The sequence below is a fragment of the Sciurus carolinensis genome, chromosome 5 (assembly GCF_902686445.1).
Source record: "Sciurus carolinensis chromosome 5, mSciCar1.2, whole genome shotgun sequence".
NCBI lineage: Eukaryota > Metazoa > Chordata > Mammalia > Rodentia > Sciuridae > Sciurus > Sciurus carolinensis.
In genome coordinates, this window is record NC_062217.1 from 128,301,064 (window position 1) to 128,327,471 (window position 26,408).

The following is a 26,408-nucleotide window of genomic DNA, read 5'->3' on the forward strand; positions in this document are numbered from 1 at the left end:
ATAAGAGAAAACATTTGGACTTTGGTTCTTTGGGATTGCCTTATTTTCCTTAGTATAACATTCTCCAGCTCCATTCATTTACTGACAAAAGGCATAATTTCATTCTTCTTTAAGGTTGAGTAATATTCCATTGTGTATATATACCACATTTTCTTTATCCACTCTTCTTGGTTGGTTCCATAGCTTAGCTATTAGAATTGAGCTGCTATAAACATTGATGTGGCTAAATTACTGTAGTATGCTGCTTTTAAGTCCTGTGGGTATAAACTGAGGAGTGGGATAGCTGGGTCAAATGATGGTTCCATTCCAACTTTTCTGAGGAATCTCCATAACTGCATTCCGTAATAATTGCACCAATTTGTAGTCCCACCAGCAATGTATGAGTTGTATCAGTGTAACTTTTCGCCCATAGCCTCGTCAACATTTATTGTTGCTTGTTTTCTTGATAATTGCCATTCTGACTGGAGGGAGATGGAACCTGTGTAGTTTAAATTTGCATTTCTCTAATTGCTAGTGATGTTGAACATTTTTTAATATATTTGTTGATGGATTGTATTTCTTCTGTGAAGTGTCTGTTCAGTTCCTTTGCTGATTTATTGATTTGGCTTTGTGTGTGTGTCTGTGTGTGTGTGTGTGTGTGTGTGTGTGTGTGTTAAGTTTTTTGAGTTCTTTGTATATCCTGGAGATTAGTGCTCTATCTGAGGTGCAGGTGGCAAAGATTTTCTCCCATTCTATAGGCTCTCTTCATGTTCTTGATTGTTGCCTTTGCTGTGAAGAAGGGATTTTACTGTTTGAACTTTAAGAGTTTTATTGAGGAATTCGGTTCCTAAGTAGACATGTTGGAAATTTGGGTCCACATTTCCTTCTAGTAGGCTCAGCATCTCTGGTCTAATGTCTAGATCCACTTTGAGTTGATTTTTGTGCAGGGTGAGAGTTAGGGGTTACATTTCACTCTGCTACATATGATTTCCAGCTTTCCCAGCACCATTTGTTGAAGAGGCTATTTTTTCTCCAATGTCTGTTTTGGTTTCTTGTGTTACCCTTCCTCTCCTCTTCTCTCCCTCTAGTAGACACTTTCTCTTATTCATTTTTTTTTCTTTCTCCTTTAATGGCCTTTACTTGTACCTCTCTTCTACTTTTTCTCCTTTCATATTTTCTTTTCTCTTAACGAACTGACTTTACCATCCTCAGAACTATTCAATTTTTTAATTTCTGCCTCCACCATTCCTGCTTCTCTGCTTATTAGTGCTGTGGATGGAATCGTAGGCACTTGGCATTCATTTTAATGCCAGATGTTGTCCCACACGTTGCTGTTGTTTCCTCCCCACATTTCCATGAAGTCCTGGGAATCTATTGTGACACTTGAGTTCATGGGTGACTGATCTGCCACTGACCTGCACTCCAACCCAGCCAGGAGACAGCGCAGCTTGCTTCACACACCAACTCTGCTCACACTTTGGACATACTCTAGCATAAAGAACAGGTGAGAGAAAAATCACACTTTGATGACCAGGGCCCAAGTAGGAATGGCTCAGGGGAGTCTCGGGCCCCACTTGAGGACACCCACTCCCACATAACAGCACAGAGAAATAACACAAAGACTGTGGGGGTATCACCTACGAAGGGCCCTAGTCTAGATTGCTCTCGTACCCTTGCAGAAGACACAGTGTCGTCAGGTTCAGAAGAGCAACCCCAGTGGGTGCACCCCATGCCCTGCAGTGTACAACACACCTGCCTGATCTATAAGAGGACCTCATTCTTGAGAGACCTACAGAGAATACAGGTCCTCAAGTTCTGACACAATATACACTATGTCAAAGTACACTCGTCATCACCAGACAAGCATCAGGGGAACTTCCTATGAACCCCACTTGAAACCACTCAATAACAACGTGATATCCCAGAAGACTTCCCCAAGAGAAGACTGAGCCCTAATAAGACCCTCACATAAAAGTGCAAGAGAAATCCATCCTAACAGGTGCAAAAATCTCATGACAGGAATACAAGAAATATGGGGGGAAAAAAAGGTAACCTGATACCTGCTAAGCTTTATAATTTGCCAGCAACTGACTCCAAAGATATCAAAGTGGATGGAATAACAGATAAAGAATTCCAAAGAGTGATTGCAATAAAGATGTAACATGTCTGCAACTCACAAATCGTCCAGAGAAAAAAGAAAGTTCATTATATAACTTTATATTTATCTAAAAAGACAGGAGGAGAATGGATGAAACAAAGTTATTACTGTTATTAAAATATTAACATCTGGGGAATGCTTTCTGGGAGTTGTTTGTACTAAAAAATGAAACACTTCTGGAAGAAAAATGAATTTTTAAAATGATATTAACAAACAACAGTACACTTAATAAACCATGGATCTTTATAGATACAGTTAAATGAATAAGCTGAAATTCGGATGAGGGACAGAGTTGTTTATACAGTCTCAAATTATCTCCCAACAGAATATTAAAAAATTATAACGGGAAAAGCAGCATCACAGAAGAGAAACCCAGCAGGTAGCACCTTTGGTGAGCAGAGTTAGCATCAGAGAGAATAGAATGACTTTTGTGATGCTCTTGCCAAAACACACGTGGTCTGGGGCCAATCATAAAGGAACTAGAAAATTCCATCTGAGGCACATTCTCCAAGCATTCTCCCTTAAAACAGTTAAGGTCATGAAGGTCAGGGAAAGACTGAAGGAATGTTGAGTCTGAAGGAATCTGTAAAATACAACAATGAAGTGCATTTCATGGATCTGAATGGAATACCTTTGTTATAAAGGACAATATTAAGCAGGTGGCAAAAGTTGGAAGGAATCTGAGGATTAAGTGAAAAGTTGTATTACAACAGAATGTACTAGTATTAACTTTTTCATTATGAAACTCATATGACTGTTATGCAGCATGTCCTGACTTGGAAGAAATATTCAAGTAATCATGAATGATGGCATAGGTCAAAAGTTTACTCTCAGAAGGTTCAGGGGGAAAAGTTCTTTACACTATAACCTGGAATTTTCTTTACTATTAAAACTATTTCCCAAAAGTTGAACAAGATTGTATATAAAAAGAGGAAAGGTGAATTTTGTTCTAAACAGGAAAAATACTATGTCAGTGCTAAAAATTAAAATTTTAAGAAATCAAAGGTTTGTAAATTTGATGGCACTATAATAAATGCAATACCTTACAACATTGGTAGTGATCACAGTACTGGCATTCAAAATAATGTTGGTCTAAATCTCTAGGCCAATATTTGGTGATAAAATTTGTATAATACAAATAATCCATCATTAATGTGATATTAGATCCTACAAGGCAGTACTAATCACTTGTTTAAATAGCTGGCATTTGGGCCATTTGAATACATAAAACTCAACAATACTGGTTTATGCTTGCACTCCAAATTTGGTTATAGGTGCCAAGAAACAGTTTCAAATATTTTATGAATTTCATCATACATATAAAATACGAACATATTTTCCTTCAATGAAATGTTCACATCATACATTTAATGGGAAACAAAATGTTATGCCGACAGTCTGATAAATATGACATTATCTTTCAGATCACATATTTGTTCCTTAAATTCTCTGTATTCTTGTATTGCTTCCAGAAGTAGATCTTGTCTTGGCTTAGTGGTAGATCTTAGGGCAGAAATTCTAGTGGGTCTAGATTCAAATTCTGTAGCAAGTGAAAAGAAAAAGAATTATATTTTTTATCTCAAAGATTTCATAGTTAACTAAGCTTGAGTCAGTAAACAAAAAGTTGAGAATTTATCAGTGTTCATAAGATTGAAAAATATGTAAGTGTGACTGCAATACAAAATCACTGTGAAATAGAAGTTCAAATCCAACCTCAGCAACTTAGTGAGGCTCTAAGTGAGACACTGTCTCAAAATAAAAAGGGCTGGGGATTTGTGACTTTCCAGACTTGGAAACAATATTGAGTTCTTTAACTGCAGTTCTTCTGAGAAATCAGGCAAAATTTTCTGAAATTTGGCTAATTATGTACTAATTAGAAATGTGGAAATATTTCAAACTGTATTCCAAGTGTCACCAGCATGAGTGTTCCCTGTACAAAAGTTATGCTCTTACTAATTCCCCAAACAGGGACTTAAAGAGAACATCAAACATAAGCACTTTGTGGTGATAGCAATAATGGGATTTCCAGGGTCTTCACACATTTTAGATGTGAAGACAAATTTCTTTGTCTTCACAAAATTTCTGACAGGCTTCCCAGTCTTATGTTGTCTTTCTTTTTTAAATAAAATTATTTGTAAAAAATCATTTTTGGTGCATTGGAATTATACATAATAGTGGGATTCATCAGGACCTATTCAAACATTCACATACTATAATTTGATCAATCTCTTCCTCCAGCAACTTCCTTCTGCCTTGCCTCCTCCTTTCCCGTTTGAAGGCATTCTGCAGTGATTATTGAGATTGTCTTTGTATCTTGACAGAAGCATGCTATTGAATCTCTCTTATTAAGGCTAGCATAATATGGCAAACTATTGCTCTGCAAAGAAGTCTAGGAATTACTACAAATAAGTTTCAAACACACTATTCTTCAACCTATGTTTAAGTACTATCACCACTTTCTCCCAGAAAAATTAAGGGAAAATACTTGCCTCCCACAAAACAAAACAAAACAAAACAAAACAAAACTTTGACATTGTGTCTGCATTTACACACTCACTCATCATTGTCTTGTCAAATGATATGTTTCCTGATTTTTCTGGTAAGAAGTAATGAGAACATCTTGTATTTGCATCATGCTTAATAGTCTACAGAAATATTTAACTTTAATTCTCTTTTTGTAGTTATCCAATTTCATGACTGAGAAGCACTTTAACCTGATCCTCTCATTCTTCCAGAAAACTATGCATGGAAGCTAAAAAACTGGGCCTGGGTCACTGCAGCGCACTGGAGTTGGACGGGGCCGTGGCTATGCCTGGGCCAAGGCTAAAATGATGAAAAAAATATCAGCTAGCAAGGACCTTAAAATTTATGGATTGAAGTTACTTAATTTGTTCCCTCTCAGCTATCTGGCAGCAATGTTGTTTTATAAAGCTTATATTTGCTATTCTATGGTTTTGTTAGGACACAAAGTCAAATGAAAAAATAAGGTTGAGACCTCATTTAACACAGATCTGTACTATCTTCTGTGAGTTAAGAAGATCATGAAGACTCCATCCAAGTCCTAAATCAAAGTGCAATGAAGTGGATAGTTTAATAACAGTGATACACAATGAAAACAAGCTGTTGCTACTTATTTATATTGTTTTCAAACAGATATTTTGTTGTATATAGAAATGTCTTTAAATGGGTCCAGCATAATTGACAATTTTTTTAAACCAACTCTTACATATACGGATACAGGTTTAAATCCCCCAAAATGGAGTCTTACTATGAAAGAAATCACATGGTTGGCTTGGAAACCTACATCACTTCCCTACATCACTAGGGAAGCTGGAGGCAATGTTCAATTTACATGAAATTCTAGATGGGAAGAACACAGATGGTGATTGCTTTTTAAAGACTCCTGATATCACTACCATCTTAGATATCAACTTCCTTTTAAAAATTCAAACATTTATTTATTTAAAAGTACTTTGGTAGCAATAAATAGTATGGAGTGATAAAAATATTTCAAAAAAAAAATCAAGATAAAGATCCTGTAAGTGAAATAGCACCTAAGGATATATTCTCATTTAAGAAAATGTAAAAACATTTAACAAAGGCAAAATTAATCTTTTTAGTGTTACAGTGTTTAAGTGTTTAGTATTTATATAATTCAAACATTTACTTCATATTCCTTTACATTATAAACAGCTGTATGTGGTGAAGTGTTTGAAAGAATGTCAATCATGCACTTATGATTAAGGGTGGAAGACGATGGTACAGGAAAACTTAGGTGTTATGAAGCACAGCCAAACTAAAATCACGCAGAGGGTATGTCAAAGCACTTCAATGTACAGCTTTAATTATAGGCATTAATATTCATTTTCAAAATCTAATTTAAAAGCAGCAGTTAAGGAACGTTTTTTTAAAAGCAGCAATTCAATTTCATTTATTGAATAAAGTTAACAAATGTCTCTTGAAAATGAGACCTCTAGTGACTTTCTGAAAATTGTAAAATTTGCTTTCTTTTTTTATTTCCATAGATTATTATGACCTTTGCTGATACATCAACTAAACAGCTCAGGATTTCACCAAAGTCAAAACAAAACCCACGCACATCAGAGTCTGAAAGTCAAAGGGCAAACAGAGTAACTAACCCAGCCAGGTGATCCTCATGCTTGTGTTAAAGGCTGTGGGTATGAGGTAGATCTACTGCATTTTCTCTTTGACTAAAACTTATTGAGTCCCCAGCTTTGGTTTTTATATCTAATGCAAGGGTACCCTGAGTGTTGCACACAGAGAACCGCATAAAGTCTGGCCCTCTGTTTCTCCATCTGCTTCCCTTAAAGGCAAATACTTAGTATTTCATTTTTTTCCCTAAATGACTTGCACTTTTGAAGAACTGCCCTAAGAGTAAATGGAAACTCAGTAAGAAGAGTCTACCACTGAGAGTGCATCAGAACATATGAGGCTCTCCTGGCAGTTCCTGAGGATGCCATTAGAAAGACTGATATTTAAAGGGTAACTAAATGAGGGACTGGGGTTATAGCTCAGTTGGTAGAGTGTATGCCTCAAATGCACAAGGCCCTGGGTTCAATCCCCAGCACCACAAAAATAAATAAGTAAACTAAAGGGTAACTAAGTGAAATGGTGATACCTTCATCTATCTGACTACGAAAGTCATCTCACTATGTTGAGTATGGTAAAGCCTCAAGCACTCCTTAGGCAGACACAACCAGAAAATAAGACTAAAGTAAAGCTGGAAACATTTTTATTTAATAAAATTTCTTAATTTAGAACTTAGGGATTTGCAAAACATCCCTTAAAGATATTACCAAGCTTTTGCTGTTACCTCTGTCCATTCTACCCATTACCCAGTGAAATTAAGCATTTGGTACTGAGAAATAATCCGGAACAACCACCACTGGGTCAGTGATCAAAAAGAATTAAAGCAACTTCAAGATGATTAGATCATAATTTTGTTACCAAGGTGATAGAGGAGGGACCTGCCCATTCTGTTCCCACACTCCCCAACACTGACCATGAAATTATTTTTAAGCACTTTGAAAATCACACTTCCCTTCCTCCCAGTGAAACTCCTTCCCTATCTCACAAGTAAGCCTTAATGTAGGGAAGAAAAACAGGACAGTTCTCTCTAGGCTCCATCTAGAGAGATTGTCAAAGACCATAATGAAAACCAGTCAATCTTCCAAGTATCAGAATGGGCCCAGAGGGTAGCACTAGCAATTCTGGACACTTTGGGTTTAAGTTGTAATTTTTCAAATAACACTTAAACTTGTTCCTGTGAAACATGTTCCTATGAAAATGAATACTTTGAAACAATTTGGTCACAATATAACTGAGTTATAAAGCTTCAGAAATTCTTAGCTGAAAGTCAGAATAGGTTAAGCACAGGAGAATATGAAAGCGGGGACTGAGGGAGCCATATAACTGCAAAAATGGCGGCTTTAAATTTCCCGGACTAATATTTCAAAAGTAAGTTTATTTGTGAACATTACTTCCTCAAATTATATCATCTGGTTAGCTTTTGCATCCTATTAATCTCATAAACCTGTCTCACTAAAAGTTATGCATTAGAGACAAATTAAGGAGATGCAGTTATGTTCAAGTCTAGGTTTTGACATACTTCTGGATTTCGGATTCTTCCTCATAGTATTGCTCAGATTCTTCCAGTCGTATCTTGATTTTCAGTCTTCCATTCAGAGAGTTCAGATTAAGATTGTTAATTCTGAGTTCCACCTGACTTCCTACTGAAGCATCATTATTCTCTCTTAGCTGCTCTGCAATTCCTGGAGCTGCTACTTGTGTCTAATGAAAATTAAAAGGACATATTTTTAAAAAGAATTACAACCCAAATAAATATTGGATAATTATTTCCTTTAGTTTTTGAGTCAATAATTCAGAGAGCAATTTTAAATATATGGGAAAAGATGCAGGACTTTAAATTTTTATCAATGATATCAACTGTGTTAAATCTGAACTAGAAAATAATTGAGCCCATCTTTTTGCTTTTCCTATTGGGGATGGAACCCAGGGCTTTGCACAGGCTAGACAAGCTGTCCAGCACTGAGCTATGACATCAGTCATGAATCATTCTCATGCTACTACTCAGGCAATGTGATAATTCAAAAACAATGGAATTCATTCAAAACTGAAAAATTGAAAAGCTTAATGATTCCAGCATATGGTATAATTCTACATCACATTTTTTCTTTTCCCTCTTACAGTCTTATTTGTACCAATAATTCTTAAATATCAAATGAGTCTGATTAAAATCATTATTCTGATAAATGATGTCAGTTATAATAATGATGCAAACCAAAATATATGTATATATACACATATACATATGTGGGTATATATATGTAATATATATTTGTAATATAAATTATATATAAATATTATATACATATAAATACAATATATATTATTATATATAAATATAATATATATAATATAATTGCTTTTTATTTTGAGACAGGGTCTCTCTAAGTTGCTTAGACCCTCACCAAGTTGCTGAGTCTGGTCTTGAACTTGTGATCCTCCTGCCTCAGCTCCCAGAGTCTCTGGGATTATAGGCATGGGCCACCATGCTCAGCTCTACTATATTGATTTCTATATTCCTTTGGACATTCACTACATCTTCTCCCAATTTCTTTTGATTCCACTCTACTACTTCACATCTTATTTTGCATACTTTTAAAAGATAATAACTTTTGTAAAAAAAATTTTGCTTTGAGCTACAACTATTTGAAGATGCATTTTCAGCTTTACATTAAGAACATCAACTTACTTGAATAAAATTATGAACTTTGATAATAAAGGAAGCAGGTTGAGGATATTTGAACACAAAACCAATGAGCAAACTTTACACAAGATCAACCACAATAAAATAAACTCTATACTAGCACTTCAAGACCCCCTATCTCACAGGGCAGAGAAGGGAAGCTGGGAATTTCTGAACTCCAAGTGGCAACTTGATGAGCAACAGAAAGAGAGGAAGAATTTGACAGCCTGCGGCTACTACTCTTGCACACAGTACACACCTCAAGAAGAAATAGAGAGACATTTGGGCATAGACAACAAATATGTTCTCATCAACCATTCTTGACCTTAGCAATGGAAACAATTCCTTAATTTTTTTCATCAGTCCCCCCCCCCCTTTTTTTCTTGTTTATAGACTGAATAGTTCAATCACATTTATACATATACATATTTGTTTCTTTTTTGGAGGTGGTGTTTCTTTGTGGCTCTGTATTCTGAGGGCTACAGTTTTTATATATTTTGGTTTTGTTTTGTGTTGCTTTTCACTCATCTGTTCCCCTTGATTCTATTTCTCTTTTCTTCTGTTAAGAGCCAAACACTTGCTCTTTCTTCCACTCTTCCTTTTAACTTTTTACTTCTATTTTCTCTCCCCCTCCCTCATAATCATCACATCCTACATCTCTTTTGCATTCTCCCTGGTCACCTTTTGAAATTGCAGAATCCTTTGCAAATTTACCATTTTTACTGATGGCAATTGCTGATCGTACCATTCTGTTTATTGTGCCAATTAACCTGGTAGATGCAACAGTAGGAACTAAGTATTTAGTTTAATGCTGTATACAGTTTGCATTTGTTGTTGTTAATATTTCTCTCCTCCTAAGCTGTGAAACTTTCAGGGACACCATAAATTCACAGGGTAGAAACTCTACTGCCACAGATCCATACCATTAGAGGGGCAGACACACAAATAACATGAAAAAGCAAGGGAACAAACCATCCCAAATAAACCAAGATGTCCCAGTAACAGACCCCACTGACACCACAGTGGAGGTAATGTCATAGAAGGCATTTAGAAAGTTCAGGTTAAACTCATCTACAAGGAAAAGATGTTGTAAGGAGTGAAATCAGAGAGAAAATACAGGAAGTGAAAGATTACTTCAATATGGAGATGGAGATTCTGAAAAAAAAAATCAGAAATCCTCAAAATGAAGGAATCAATAAAACAAATTAAAAATCCAACTGAAAGCATCACCAATAGATTAGAGCATTTGGAATATAGAGTTTCAGGAAATGAAAACAAAGTATATAATCCTGAAAATAAAGTTATTTTCAAGTTATAAAGTTGAAAATAAAGACCATGGAGAAAAAAAGTTAAGAAGCCATGAATGGAATTTTCAAGAAATATAGAATAATATTGAAAGGTTAAATTTAAGCTGAACATGGTGGTTCACACCTGCAATCCCAGTGACTTGAGAGGCTAAGGCAAGAGGATCGTGAGTTCAAAGTCAGCTTTGGCAACAGCAAGGTGCTAAACAACTCAGTGAGATTCTGTTTCTAAATAAAATACAAAATAGGGCTGGGGTTGTGGCTCAGTGGTTAATTGCCCCTCAGTTCAATCCCTAGTACCACCCCCTCTGCAAAGAAAAGAAAAGAAAGACTACTTTTAAGATTCATTGAGATAGATGAAGGTTCAGAGATAAAAATTAAAGGAATGGACAATCTTTTCAATGAAATAATATCAGAAAATTTTCCAAACCTCAAGAATGAAATGGAAAATCAAATATAGGAGGCTTACAGAACCCCAAATATACAAAATTACAGCAGATACAAAACAAGGTATATTAGTGTAAATATGTCTAGCATACAGAATAAGGATAGAATTTTAAATACTGCTAGAAAAAAAATGACAGGTCATATTTAGAGGTGAACTAATCCAGATCTTAGTTGATTTCTCAACCCAGACCCTAAAAGTTAGGAGGTCTTGGAATAATATATACCAAACTCTGAAAGAAAATGGATGCCAACCAAAAATACTATGCCCAGCAAAATTAAGCATAAGATTGAAAGATTAAATAAAAACCGTGTATCAGCAAAAGTTAAAAGAATTCACAACTAGACAGCCTCCACTATGAAACATACTCAATAAAATATTTCATGAAGAAGAAATGAAACCAGCAGAGGGAGGAACTACATTAGAAGAATAGTCAATCAAGGGAGAAATGAATTCAACTTAAAAATGAGAAATCAATCAAAATGACAGGGAATAAAAATCATCTCTCCATAATAACATTGAATGTAAACATTCTAAACTCATCAATCAAAAGACATTAACTGGCAGACTGGATTAAAAAATAAGACTTAGCAACATGCTGTCTCCAAGAGACTCATCTCACGGGCAAATACATCCTCAGAATGAAGATAAAAGACGGGAAAAAACATAACATTCACATGAATCTTCTTAACAAGCAGGGGTTACTATTCTCAAATCAGATAAAATAGATGTCAAGTCAAAGCTAAGTAGAAGAGACAAGAAGGTCATTTCATACTGCTTAAGGGAGCCATACAACAACAAGAAATAGCAATCATAAATAGTTATCCTCCAAAGAAGAGAATCTACATGCATCAACCAAACCCTTCTCAATATCAGTAATCAAATAGACCACAACACAGTAATTCTGGGTGACTTAAACATGCCTCCTTCATCACTCTATAGATCATCCAAGCAAAAACTAAATAAGCTACAGAACAAAAAAAATATAATTAATGATTTAGACTTCAGAGACATATATAGAATATTTTGTCCATCAATTACTGAATAGACTTTCTTCTCAGCAGCACATGGATCATTTTCTAAAATTAACTATATCCTAGGCCATGAAGCCACTCTTAGCAAATACAAAATACATAGATAATATTTGGCATTCTATCAAAAAATAAAATGAAATTGGAAATCAATAAGATAAAAAATAGAAACTACTCTAAAACCTGAAGACTAAATAATACACTATTGACTGATGAATGGATAATAGAAGAAATCAGGGTGAAATAAAAAAAAATGCTTAGAGGTAAGTGAGAATAGTGATACAACATATCAAAATCTCTGGGATAACATGAAGGCAATGCTAAGAGGAAAGTTTATAGCATTGAGCTCATACATTGAAAGAATAGGAAGTCATTATATAAAGGACCTAGAGAAAGAAGAACAAATCACCACCAAAATCAGTCAGAGACAGGAAATAATTAAATTCAGAGCTAAAATCAATGAAATTGAGATTTAAAAAATATTTTAAAAAAATGAAACAAAAACTTGTTTCTTGGAAAAATAAATAAAATTGATAAACCCACAAACAAGCTAACCAAAACAAAGAGGGGAAAAGCTCAGATTTAAAATTTGTGATGAAAAAGGAAATCACCACAGATACTTGAAATACAGAAGATAATCAGAAACTATTTTGAAAATTTATATTCCAATAAACTACACAATCTAGAAGATATTAACAAATTCCTAGAGACATATAATCTACCTAAATTGGACCAGGAGGATATAGAAATTTGAAACAGATAAATTGCAAGTATTGAAATTGAAGATGCCATCAAAATCTACCAACAAAGAAAAGTCCAGGGCCAGATGGATTCTTAGCCAAGTTCTATCAGACATTTAAAGAACTAACACCAATCCTCCTCAAATTATGCTTGCCTTACAAGCACAAGCACCACAAAAAAAAAAAAAAAAAAAAAAAAAAAAAAAAAAAAAGGAGGGAACCTTTCAAAACTCATTCTGTGAAGTTAGTATCATCCTATTACCAAACCAGACAAATACACATCCAGGAAAGAAAACTTAGGCCAATATCTATGATGAGCATAAATGCAAACATTCCGAGTAAAATAATGGAAAATCAGATACAAAAACATATAAAAAAGATAGTGCACCCTGATCAAGTGGGGTTCTTCCCAGGGATACAAGTTTGGTTCAACATAGAAAGCAATAAATGTAATTCATCACATAAATAGATGCAGAGAAAGCATTTGGCAAAATCAGTATCCATTCATGTTCAAAACACTTGAAAAACTAAGAATAAAAGGGACATACCTCAACATTGTAAAGCTACATATAACAAGTCCAAGACCAACATCATTCTAAATGGAGAAAAACTGAAAATGTTTCCTCTAAAAACTGGAACAAGACAGGGATGACCTCTTTCACCACTTATATTCAACATAGTCCTTGAAACTCGAGCCAGAGCAATTAGGCAAAAGAAATAAATTAAAGCAATAGGAAAAGAAGTGCTCAAACCATCTCTCTTTGCCTACAACATGACCCCATACTTAGAAGACCCAAAAAACTCAACCAGAAAACTTATAGAACTCACAAATGAGTTCAACAAAGTAGCAGGATATAAAATTAAAACCCATAAATCAATTTGTTATATACCTGTGATGAATCAGCTAAAAGAGAAATTAGTAAAACCATCCCATTCACAATAGACTCAATAAAAAGTTAAAATACTTAGGAATGAATCTAACAAAAGAGGTGAAAGACCTCTACAATGAAAACTACAGAACATTAAGGAAAGAAATTGATGAAGACCTTAGAAGATGGAAAGACCTCCCATGTTCTTGGATATGCAGAATTATTATTGTCAAAATGGCCATATTACCAAAAGTGCTATACAGATTTAGAGCAATTCCTATTAAAATTCCAATGATATTCTTCATGGAAATAGAAAAAGTGGTGATGAAATTCATTTGGAAAAATAAGAGGCCTAGAATAGACAAAGCAATCCTTAGTGACAAAAGCAAAGCAGTAGGCATCACAATACCAGGACTTAAATTATACTACAGATCTATAGTAACAAAAGTGACATGGTACTGGCACCAAAACAGACAGGAAGACCAATGGAAAGGAATAGAAGACACAGAGACAAACCCACATAAATACAGTTATCTCATACTGGACAAAGGTGCCAAAAACATACCTTGGAGAAAAGATAGCCTCTTCAACAAATGGTGCTGGGAAAACTGGAAATCCATATGTAGTAGAATAAAATTAAACCCTTATCTCTCGCCCTGCACAAAACTCAACTCAAAGTGGATCAAAGACCTAGGTATTAGACCAGAGACCCTGCACCTACTAGAAGAAAATGTAGGCCCAATACTCCATCATGTCAGCTTAGGAACCGACTTCCTCAACAACACCTCTAAACCACAAGAAGTAAAATCAAGAAACAATAAATGGGATGGATTCAAACTACAAAGCTTCTTCATAACAAAGAAAACAATCAATAACATGAAGAGAGAGCCTACAGAATGGGAGAAAATCTTTGCCACCTGCACCTCAGATAGAGCATTAATATCCAGGATGTACAAAGAACTCAAAAAGCTTACCACCAACAAATAACCCACTCAATAAATAGACAAAGGAACTAAACAGGCACTTCTCAAAAGAAGAAATACACCATCAACAAATATATGAAAAAAATGTTCAACGTGTTTAGCAATTAGAGAAATGCAAATTAAAACTTCCCTGAGATTTCATCTCACTCCATTCAGGATGGCAATTATCGAGAATATAAGCAACAATAATTGCTGGTGAGTATGTGAGGAAAAGGGTACACTCATACATTGCCAGTGGGACTGCTAATTGGTGCAACCACTCTGGAAAGCAGAATGGAGATTCCTCAAAAAATTAGGAATTGATCCCCACCACTTGACTATTTATATCACTCCTAGGTATGTATCCAAGGGACTTAAAATCAGCATACTACAGTGACACAGTCATATCAATGTTTATAGCAGCTCAATTCACAATAGTTAAGATGTGAAGTCAACCTAAATGCCCATCAACAGGTGAACAGATAAATTGTGTTATATATACACAATGGAACAAAGTACAAAGTACAAAGGTCGTAAATGGATGGAGAGAGTTATTTTCAGGTTGAAGTCAAATTGACACCAATAAAATAAAATGACCAACTAGAATTTTATAAAATTCTAGTAAAAGAAATCAATTACAAAATACAGGATCTACCCTTTGGTGCAGCTGGGAAACCTGCAATGAACTGTGCAGGTTTCCACTTCATTGAAACTATGTCTGCTCATTTCCACTCATCTGTGCCCTCGTGTTCTTAAAGCATGGTGACACAAAGACATGAAATTTGTTATTCAGAGCTAGGGTGCAGCTCTGTGGTATAGCATTGTGCTTAGCACACACAAAACCTTGGGGATGCAATTCCCAGCACCACTCAGGCCCAAGATTTTCAATTTTCTCCCCTTTATTAAATTTTAAAATCAGTTCTATGTAAGGCTAAGTCTGTCTTCTTAGGCTTAGTTGGTACACAATTGCACATATGTATGAGGTAGAGTGTATTATTTCAAAACCTGTATACAATGTGTAACAACCAGAACAGGGAAACTGGCAGATTCACCCCTTCCTTCACAGGTTGTTTCTGTGGTTGTTTCTGCTGGGAATGAGGACTAAGTAGTATTTGCTTTAAACCAGGTGATGTTTTTGGGCTGATAAAGCAAACATTATTATATATGGATTTTTAACATTCAACTAGATTCAGCATTTAGCCATAACCCAATGCCATTTGAATATCCTTCAAAAAACGATTCCTATATTCATCTTGCTTGATACTTACTTCTCTTTCCACTTCCATCGTTTCATGTTGATACAGTTCTTCTTTGAATTGATTACATTTGTCGATTAAGTCCATGTTACTGTTTTCCTGCCCGAGAATGGGATTTTCAGTCCAAACTTGAAATATGTTCACAGTATGGTGAAACTGGTCTTGGATAATAACGACTACGTCTTCCTCATCTTCAACTTCGTTGTGAAGTTCTTGCAATTTCTGTTGAGACAATGTAAGTCCACTTTGTGGTTGAGATAATCTCTTCTCTATCCATTCCTGATTTTCAGTGTTTTTATTCCCTTGACTTTCTTCATCTTGATCACTGTCTTCCATTTCCTCCGTTTGACCTTGTGTCTGCATTAAATCAAAAGTTACTTTTCTGAGAGTGTCTACCGTATGACGGCCCTCGTGTTCTAGGCTACCAATTTCTATCTCAGACCTAGAAAGCTGTTGGGGAAGAAGCTTGTTACCAACAGTTAGATTAGATACATCAAAGTCCTCCTTATCCTGTAAACTAAAGCCCTCATTTCTTGCTCCCTGGAAACCAAATCCTAGGTCTCTCTCTGCTGTCTGATTTTCATCACGATGGGGTGAAGCAGCAGCCAGTCTGACAGGATATGAACTGACTTCTGTTTCTGGTGTCTCTGTGTTTTCTTCTTCACTCTCCAGGTTAGATTTTTGCATCTCAAGCTCAGCCTTCAGAATGCTAATCTGTTCGTTATAATGGAGGGTTGTTTTTGTCAATGTTTCCTCCGTCAGCTTGATTGTCCTTTGAAGGTCATCGTGCTTTTCTCTTAAAACTTCAAGATCCTCAAGATATTTCTTTTCCTTTTCCTTGTGGTGTTTTATTGTGTCAATGTCCAGTCTCATCACAGTGATTTCCTCCCGCATCCTGCAATATTCATGCCTCAGTTCTTCCTCTATTTCAGTGGTAGAAACCTAAATAAAACAAGAACACCTTTAGCTAGCACTCAGTAAAATGCTTCACCATTTCCTTTGAAAATAAAGAATGTGCAAGGGTTGCAATAAACAGAAATACAACTGGAGAAAACGTAGATGTAAACTCCAGAACTTATGGAAGCATGAATTCCCAGAAGTTCCAAAGGTTCCTTGAAAAACACAAATCTGTGAGACTAAAATGAAATTGCAATTTAAAGAATCTCAAAATTGAAAAAGTCTTTCTCTGAAATACAACAGATTCAAGGCAGAATGTAAGTGATTGATAAGTCTGACCATATAAAAAAGCGTGCAGTCTGATACCTCATATATACAGCCACTCCACAGTAAGAGCCTTAGCTCTCCATCTATTTGGACAAATGAAATCTCCCTAAGTTCTTTTAGTTTCCTTGCAAAAATATTCAACACACATGCTATTTTCCTAACATTTTTATAGTCAGTTATAAGAATTGCATGTATTGGTAAAGGATAAATCTTGTAACTGTACTAAGAACTTCTACATTTAGCAATGAACTTTTTATCACAATCTAAACAGGAGTTCAAGGTAAAAATTCTAGGCGAACTGCAGGGTGTTCCCTGTTATGACTCTGATCCTGGTGCTCTAATGTTTCTTTACTATAAATGTACAGACACGAAAGAAGTCTCTAGCTTCATAATACTAATGCTAAATAAAGTAAATTATAAGACTTTTCTCAGCAAGTCCTGAGATTGCTGCTCAGTAATGATACTGCTTCTTCATAAAGTTTAAAATGTGACTAAATATGGAATAGGGAAATAAACTGACCTAGTTTCTTAGGAACAAATACCAATCAATCATCAATAAGTACATATTATGGTATGTCATGATTTCCAACAACTTTTTGTACTGAAATAGGAGATTATGTGGAACCAACTGTTTCTCTTCTTGATTGAAAGTGAGGAGATGAGATCCAAACCAGGGTCAGGTCTGGCCATCCTTCTCCTCCTTACCTAACCATGGGAGGGATAAGCAGACCCCAAGGGTGTCACATACCCAGGGGGTGAAATTACTGCCCCAAACTAGAGCATCCATTGTGAGTAGCAGAGGTTTGTGAGAGCATAAAAAAACACTTCATATGGAAAATATTAAAAAGCCTTTTCTCTGGATAAGGCCATTGTGAAAGTTACCAGCGGACTACCGGAGACAAACAGAGTAGAATTAAAAACATCACTTAATTCTTGGGGCACGGTGGTGCATGCCTGTAATCCCAGCAGCTTGGGACGCTGAAGCAGGAGGACTGAGTTCAAAGCCAGCCTCAGCAACAGCACGGCACTAAGCAACTCAGACCCTGTCTCTAAATAAAATAGGGCTGGGGATGTGGCACTGTGATTAGATGTCCTGAGTTCAATCCCTGGTTCCCCCCACTACAAAAAAAGAACATCACTTAATTCAATGGGAAAAAAATACCACCCTAGTCCCCAAACTATGCACATTATGGATAAGCACATATGGCTTTAAAATCCTCTGTACATTTCCGTGAAGGATATAGTTACTATTTAAAATTGGTCCACACATACACGTATTTATCAACAACAGAACTAAATAACTTAGGAATCATTTTCTTTTATGCCATGTCTCTTTCCTTTTGTTTGCAAAGATGTTTTGCTGGAATCCCATCTTATAAATTCTGGTATTTTGTTCTCAAGAAAGTTGCAACTTGAAGGTTCAGGTCAGTAAGTTTCTGATCTTATACCAGCAGATGGCAGAAGGTCTAATACTTAGTTAAGAACAGTACCTTCAAAATAAAAATCTTAAAAAGAAGTAGGCTGCTAAAGCACATGGACCTTCATCCAACATGAATTGCTCAAATTTAGTTGCATAAATGACAGCTCAATTTGTCAAACAGCTAAAACTTGTCTTAAATACAGGGAGAACACAATTGTGAAAAACATTTTTTTAACGAAACATTTAACTAGTTTCAGGACAGTTTCAAAGCTAGTTAGTCTTATCTTAGCATAAAAGTCCCTAAATTAACATTTATGTTAAGTGATTAAACTTCAATTCACCTTTTATTCCTTCATCCAGAAATCGTGCTGAGCATCCATGAGACCCCAAGTTTAGCAACAAATAATGTCAGTCATATTGTCATCACTTAGTTTTAGGGTAAAATGACACTTGGTTTTAAACCTAAATAACAGAGCCACATTTCACATTATCAATGCTTTGTGGGACAACAGACTGTGTATAAACGGTGGTCCCAGAAGCTTATGTTGGTTGGTTTCGTGAGAGACATCTGAAGTTTTTCTAAGTGCAGGGAAGACATCACAAATGACACTCTTCTCGGATCATGTCCCCATCCTTGAGTGACATGTGACCACATATTAACTTAAAGGGGAATGATAAATGCCAATCACACAAAGTAAGACATTGGAAACTTTACTGAGGGAAACTTCACCTGATTCAACTTATTTCTTGTAGTTCTCAATTTGGCATCTAATGTCTCCAGGGAGATTTCAAGTTGTTTTGTAACTTCAACTTGGTTATTACATTCCTCTTCTTTTTCTCTTATCTGGTCCTTAAATTGTTCATAAAGCTGATCATAATCTTTGCTCTTCTCCTCTTCTTCTTCTAATGCACATCTGTGGTTAAATATGGTTATCTTAAAATTCATTTTGTCAGAAAACACTAAGTTCATTTTGTATTCTGTCTCTTCAGATGTTGATTTGTTATCCTAATAAAAATTCTATGCTTTCAGATATTTTTTTCCTTTCTAGTTCTCATCTTTTAAATTTCTCCTTCAATCTATTCCAAAACATATCTATTTGAAAGGGAATAATAAGAGAACATTCTGTTAATAGGTGAGTTTCTGTTAATAGTAACTCTGGTAGATTTTATGAAAAAGGAATTTTGAAACAGTTCAGAAAAGTGACAAGTTCAAAAGGAATTTCCAGGGGGAAGGGAGGTGGCTATGATATGGTTCAGTTCTAGAGTCCCTGCTTAGCATGCCTGAGGCTCTGGGTTCAACCCCTAATATTGCAAATAATAATAATTTTCCACTGTCACAATTCCTACTCAATTAAAAAAGATAATTTAAGTAAGTCTTGAAGATTTATTGTTTACAAACAAGTTTGTAAATTCACTAGTCATAAGCTTTTATCTTTGTGAAATACAACAATGTAGCACAGCACCTTCAGAAGTTCTTCACACAAGATACACTGCAGGAGGAGTTCAATACCTGCTATTCTGCTCTTTGTTTCTTTTACAGTAACACTTTCAAATTGTCCTGTTGATCATTATTATTCTGTAAACTGCTGAAATTCCTATCAGAACAAGCCAGGACCTAATACTTACTCCAATAATAAAGAGTTACATATCTTTTCATATCCTTAGAAATCTGAACAAATTTAATTTATGTATGAGGGAGAATTTAAGTAAACTAAACAATAATCACTTCCTATTTCACTTTTTATTTCATGGCATTAAGATTAAAACTCAGCAATAGCATACCTACCTAGCTGCATCTACCCCTGGGTTCCATCCAAAACACAAGGAAAATAAATTTTTTTAAATGTTTATAAACATGTTTCTGAGCCCCCCAAAAAATCCCATTTCAATCATTTGGATGGCATTGTACACTAATATAAACTTCCTTGGAGTAATTTAGAAATGCTGATCAAACATTGTTTTATTCTCTGCTTTAACCAAGTAATTCTATGTTGAAGTATTTGTAGAAATACAGAAAATAGAAATGTAGAAAGTAATTCTTTTTCTAAATGAGGTTAATTGGAGCATCAATTGTAATATAAAAAAATAAAAATAAAAAAAAAACAAAATTCTCTTTGTTAAATAGTGAGATTCCTATAAGGTGGGCTCCTACATAGTCATTAAAATTCTGATTGGGAATAATAGGCATTTAATTACTAGAAGTAATCATGGTCAATGCATTATCTTATTTGCAAGAATATCACACTCCGCAAGAGTAGAAGCTTTCTCCCCTGCAAAATGCCAGCAGACAGGTCATCCTTTACAAGAATTCTCCTACGGTCTGGTAGGGAATAATTCAAATTTTTTTTCAGTGTAGAATAGCACACCTCAGATGGTAGATTTCTTCTTTCCATGCTCTTCTCCTCTGCTTCAACTCTGATGTCACTGTTCTTACTTCTGACAGCTCCTTTTCTGTTCCAGAAATCTTATCTTTCAGTCTTGCAATTTTTTTATTAAATGCAGAACACTGTGGACATTCACTTCTTTCCAATTCTATTATTTTTTGATAGGAATGAATGGCATCCTGGATTTTCAATAGGACAAAAGAGTTTGCACCTGGGAGAAAACGAAATATTTCAGAAATAAAATGTTGGCATACTTTCCATAGGTGAAGGACTACACATGGCCACTCAAATCATACGCTGAACAAATGTATACAGAATGTCTACAACGTGGGGCACGTGATAACAAATTCTGCAGGCAAAACAGATGAGAAGGGACCCCTGTTACTGATTAGCTTGAGGCCTAGTGGAGAAGACAGGCAAATGAAAGAACCACTCTAAATCCATAGAGATGACGTGAGGAATCAGAGTTCTGTGATCGCAGGAGAATCTGAGCTACATAAAGATTTCCCCAAGGAAGTTCAGGCTACACTGAGGAGGGAGGACTGAACAGCCAGCGGTTAGGCAGAGGGTGAAGAAGGACTTCTCCCCAACATTCGACTTGCACTGAGACTAACACAAACTACTTTTAGCCAAAGTGGGGACACAGCATTGCTTTATGATCCTACCTGAAATAACCAAGTCCACAACAGTCAAAATACATTCTACAGCAATTTTCAAGGCAGTGAACTTTGACCTATGAGGACGACCATTCCCTAAACAGGAAATAAATGAGTAAGTGCTGCAAATGTGCCAGCTCCCTGCTGTTAAGGGGCCACATCTCAAGGATAAGGGACCCAAGTAGAGTCCACCAGACTCCTTGAGCTGAAGTGCTGGAACTGAGTCTGGTAAAACGGAGGCAGAGAGAGATCACAGGCCACAACACTGGAGATGAGAGAGCAGTTTGGAGGAAGAACACTGGAGATGTGCAGGGGACCTCCTGTGAATATTTAGCAGAGTAATGGACCACACATGTGTGCCAGAAAGGACCTGAGACCTAGGGGAAGAAACCATTCCAAAAGATTGGAGGAAACTTCCTGGTGCTCACACAGTGCCAGGAAGTGTCTGTCTTCCCATCAACCAGTCTGGAAAAACACAAAATTCACATGAAGAACACAGAGTTGTCACAATGATCTTGCCTGGGAAATTCACTGCAGGCAGATCACCTGACAAATTAGAAAAGCAAGACTAGGAAAGATGGAGCTATTTATAAGTAATCTAATTGAATTCCAAAATAAAATTAAAAGTAGAAGAGACATAAAAGATAGTTTTTAAAAACAAATTGCAAGCTGGCATGGTGGTGCGTGCCTGTAATCCCAGTGGCTTGGGAGGTTGAGGCAGGAGGATCAGGAGTTCAAAGCCAGCTTCAGCAAAAGCAAGGCACTAAGCAACTCAGTGAGATCCTGTCTCTAAATAAAATACAAAGTAGGACTGGGGGTGTGTCTCAGTGGTCAAATGCCCCTGAATTCAATCCCTGGTACCCCCCTCTCCAGCAAAAAAACCCAAATTGCACTTTCTAGGGCAGCAAATAAATTTAAGAGTGTGGTGACCGCCACATCTGACTGTAGTTGACCCTTGAACAACACAGGTTGGAACTGTGTAGGCTGTCATCTACATGGAATTATTGATTCATTTATTTTGGAGATTAGAGAAAATTTGGGAAAAAAAAAACAGAATAGCCACATAACCTAGAAATACTGAAAAAATGAAGAAAGATGTGTTATGAATGAAGGCAACATGTAAGAAACATTCTACTTTATCATCTACTACTACTGGATATACACAAATCTAACATGAAAGCTTACAATTTATTATGACTTATATACACATTACTCTGCTCAATGTACCTGCTGCCATTTGAAGTCAAGAAAAATGTAAACAAAAATAAAGATGTCATAATACGCAGACGCGCTACTATAATAATTTCATAGCCAACGCCTATTGGCACTGAGGTGAACTCAAGTGTCATGAGTATCTGCTTGAAAGTTCTTGCAATCCTTGTCATCTCCATGGGAGCTGGCTACTCGTCTCTCCAGTAAGTTGACTCTCGCGGTAAAAAGCAAGCTGTTGCAGTTCTGTATTTTCCCCACATATAATACATTTGACATCAGAATATGTTAATTGACTGCTTATGTTTTCCATAAATCTTTGTTCAACAACAGGGTTATTGGTGCCTAAGATTTTGGAGCCTCCAATGTACACACACGTTTTTGACTATACTCCCAACGCAAATGTTTTTCAAGGAAGCATGTTAATTAAAAATGGTCTACAAACTTCAATTAAAAGTCAGATTGTCAGATCCAACTATATGTTGCCCGTAAGAGGTAACTTTTAAATGTAATGACAAATTGGTTTTAAAAAATGGAAAAAGACACACCACGGTGACACTTGACAAAAGAAGGCTTAGCAAGAATAGCTATATGAATGCCAAAGCAGGTTTAATAGCACAAAACTACTACCAGCCATGGGAAAGTCATGTTATGTCAGGAGCGGCAAGTGAATCATTGCTTTGAACTTCACAGCCCTGGATAGTGAGACACTGCTTCTGGGAATCTTTCAATGCAATAGTACTGAGAGAAAGGCCCATTCATAGGTGGCCACTGTTAATGGGGTAGATTCCACGCCTGGCATGGGATTTATGGGTTCAAATGCCAGGTGTCCATGGGGTAGAAGAAATATAGGCATGTTCATAGCCTTGAGATGCCAGCTGCCCAGAACTAGAGAAGATACTGTGCAAGATGATAAGCCCAATTAGTCTGTTCCTGTTCACAACCTTGATTCTTTTTACCTTGAGGAAGTTTTCTCACGATAAATCCTTTTGATGTTAAAAACCTATATAATAAACACACACAGAGCCCTGCTCACTGTTCAGCTAGACCCCATCAGGGCTGGCTCACCCACTGGGCCTTGCTTTCCCCTCTTTTCCTGTCTTTTTGTCTTTATTTCTTATTCTCCCTATATTTTCAATCTGCTCATTGCTGTATTTCAGAGAACTGTTTTATGCTGTGTGGGTTGCAGCAATTTCAGTGATAAAAGATTCCTTTAATCAAGAAGACTTGTAATCTTGAATGTTCATGTACAGATACAAAATGCAAGAAGCAAGAATAGATAGAGCCACAAAACAGTAGTAGGTAATAAATTCGCAAGGATCATCTGACGTGCCAATGCCCCTCACTCAAAAAGCAATAGAAAAAGCAGGCAGAAATCAGCAAGAATGTAGCAGACTTGAACAACACCACTCTTTCCAAAGTAGAACAAATGCTAAGACAGTACAATTAATCATAATAAAAAGATTAGGTCCAAATGATTTATGCCAGGCAAGGTATATTTTCAGATCACAAAGTCACCCAATTAGAAAATGATAACAAAACATCTCTGAAAAATACTCAGATATTTGGGGATAAAAGTAGTACAACATCTAAGAAACCCTGAGCCAATTAGGTAATGAAAACAGAAACTAGAAATCATTTTGAACTGAACCAAAATAAAAATACAAGATAACAGAATTTGTGAACTATACCCTCAGCAGCACTTAAATGAACAACTTTAGCACTGAATATTTCTATTAGAGCCGTCTCAAATCAGTGATCTTGACTTTTACCTTAAGAAAAAAGAAAGATGAAATTGGACCCAAAGCAAGCAGGAGAAAGGAAGTAAGAAACATTTGGTGTAGTCTCAATGTCAGTGTCCCCACAAAATACTTAGGTTGAAATATAACTGCATAAACAATAACATTAGGATGCAGGGATTTTTGAAGGCAATCAGGTAATGAACATGAGCCTCCTTGATGTGAATAGTGCTCTTTCAAAAGAGACCCTGAGAGCTCATTCACTTCTTCTGCTGCCTGCAGACACAGGAAAAAAGCAGCCACTGATGAATGAGGAAGCAGGCACTCACCAGACACCTCATCTGCTAGTGCCTTGATTTGGAACATCCCTGCCTTCAGAACTTGAGCAAAGAAGTTTCTGTTATTTTTTAGGTAGCTAATCCAAACAGACTACCACAACATCAGAGATGAGCTTATCTAAACAGAAAACAGAAAAGATGTAGAAAACCAATGAAATCAATCCCTTTGAAGGCATGTGTAAAAATGGTAAACCTCTCTCTTGCCTCCATGCAAAAAGCTGATCTCATAGTAGAGACCAGACAAGTGGTGACCACTTTTTTTCTGGGGGAGGTTCCAGAATGGGGATGGAGAAAAAAATGGTTAATAGGAATGGGGTGCAGTCGGGTAGGAGGGCTCACTTCTAGTGTTCAGTAGCACAGTAGCTTAACAACAATCAATTGAATATTTCAAAATAAGTAGCCTCTACAGAAGATTTCTAATGTGCCCAAAACAATGATAAATGGATGAGGCAACAGACATCACAATTACCCTGATCTTATTATCAAATATTATATATACATATTGAAACATCACAGAGTACTCCATAATTATGTATAAATACTGTGACAGTTGAAAATAAAATATATTTTAGAGAAGAAATTAAAATGTTATTTAGAGCTTTATTAAGATATCTAAAATCTGGATAAATCTGATAATGTACAGAAAGGTCCATACACTAAAAACTACAAAGTATTACAGAGAAAATTAAATGCAACCTAAGCAACTGGAAAGATATGCTTTCTTCAGGACTTCAGAGAGTCATTATTAAGATGTCATTCTCCTCAATATACTTCCCAAAGGCAAGCAGGCTTTTTTTTTTTTTAATTGGCAAGCTGATTCTGAAATTCATATGGAGGACTGGGGATATAGCTCAGTGGTAGAGAGCTTGCCTCGCCCACATGAGGCCCTGGGTTCCTTCTGCATCACCGGAAAAAAAACAAAAACAAAACTTGTGGAAATACAAAGGATTTAAAATAGAAAAAGTATCCCTGAACAAAGAGCAAAATAGGAGGGATAGGAGGATTGATCTGAAGTATATAAACCTAAAGTAATCAAATCGGTATGATGCTGGCATAGAGAAAGACTAAGAGATCAATGGAAGGCAATTCAAAGTACAGAAACAGACCCTCACATCAACACCAACTTAATTCTGACAAAGGTATGACAGCAGTGGAGTGGAGAAAGGATAGCCTTTCAGCAGGTGGTGCTGGAACAACCAGGTTCCCATGTTGACAAAATGAACTTGGAGCCATACTTCCCACTAAGCACCAAAATGAACTCAAAATGGATCACAGATCTAAATGAAGCACCTAGGACCAAAAGAACATCTTTGTGATCTTGGACTAGGTGGTGATTTCTTAGCTGTGACACAAGCAACAAAATCCATAAATGAACAAATACAGAACTGGACTTCATGAAGGTTTAAAACATATCTTGGAAAGATACTATTCAGAGTATAAAAGGCCAGAAACTGTTGAGAATTCCTTGCAATAGGAATTCTAGAAACTCATTCAATAATTTTTTAAATGGCAAGAGATTTGAAAAGACAGTTCACCAAAGAAAGATATACAAATGGATAGCAAACACATGGAAAGATGCCCAGCGTAACACAAATTAAAGCCATACTGATGTCCAGAGTGTGCATTCAAAAACACTTTGTGATAATGAACCTAGGAAGGAAAGGGGACTCTCAGACACTGGTGGTGGGCATGGAAAATGACACAAATATTCTGGAAAACAACTTGACAGTTTCTTATTAAGAGAATATAAAGGGGCATGTAGAATGACTTTCATGGGACTTCTCAACTGTCTTGATTATAGTGATTAAATGTGTTTGATATACATGTGAAAACTTGTCAGATTTCCCACTTTTCATTTGTGCGACTTATCACATGTCAATAATACTTCGCCACAGCTTTGGAGA

General features: G+C 36.1%; 1 protein-coding gene and 1 non-coding gene across 2 annotated transcripts in view; one reads left to right on the plus strand and one right to left on the minus strand.

The window, feature by feature from the left end:
- The window catches only part of LOC124985735 (ankyrin repeat domain-containing protein 20B-like), a 95,345-nt gene that overhangs the window by 14,855 nt on the left and 54,082 nt on the right, over positions 1-26,408 (minus strand). Inside the window, exons 13-15 of the mRNA XM_047554366.1 lie at positions 18,909-19,092; positions 15,547-16,476; positions 7,767-7,948 (exon numbers count right to left, since the gene is read on the minus strand). Of these exons, the coding sequence (XP_047410322.1) occupies positions 7,767-7,948; positions 15,547-16,476; positions 18,909-19,092 (1,296 nt within the window). The remainder of the gene's footprint in view (positions 1-7,766; positions 7,949-15,546; positions 16,477-18,908; positions 19,093-26,408) is intronic.
- Trnal-caa (transfer RNA leucine (anticodon CAA)) lies at positions 6,658-6,731 on the plus strand. The gene has a single exon. It is a non-coding gene; the product is annotated as a tRNA-Leu (tRNA).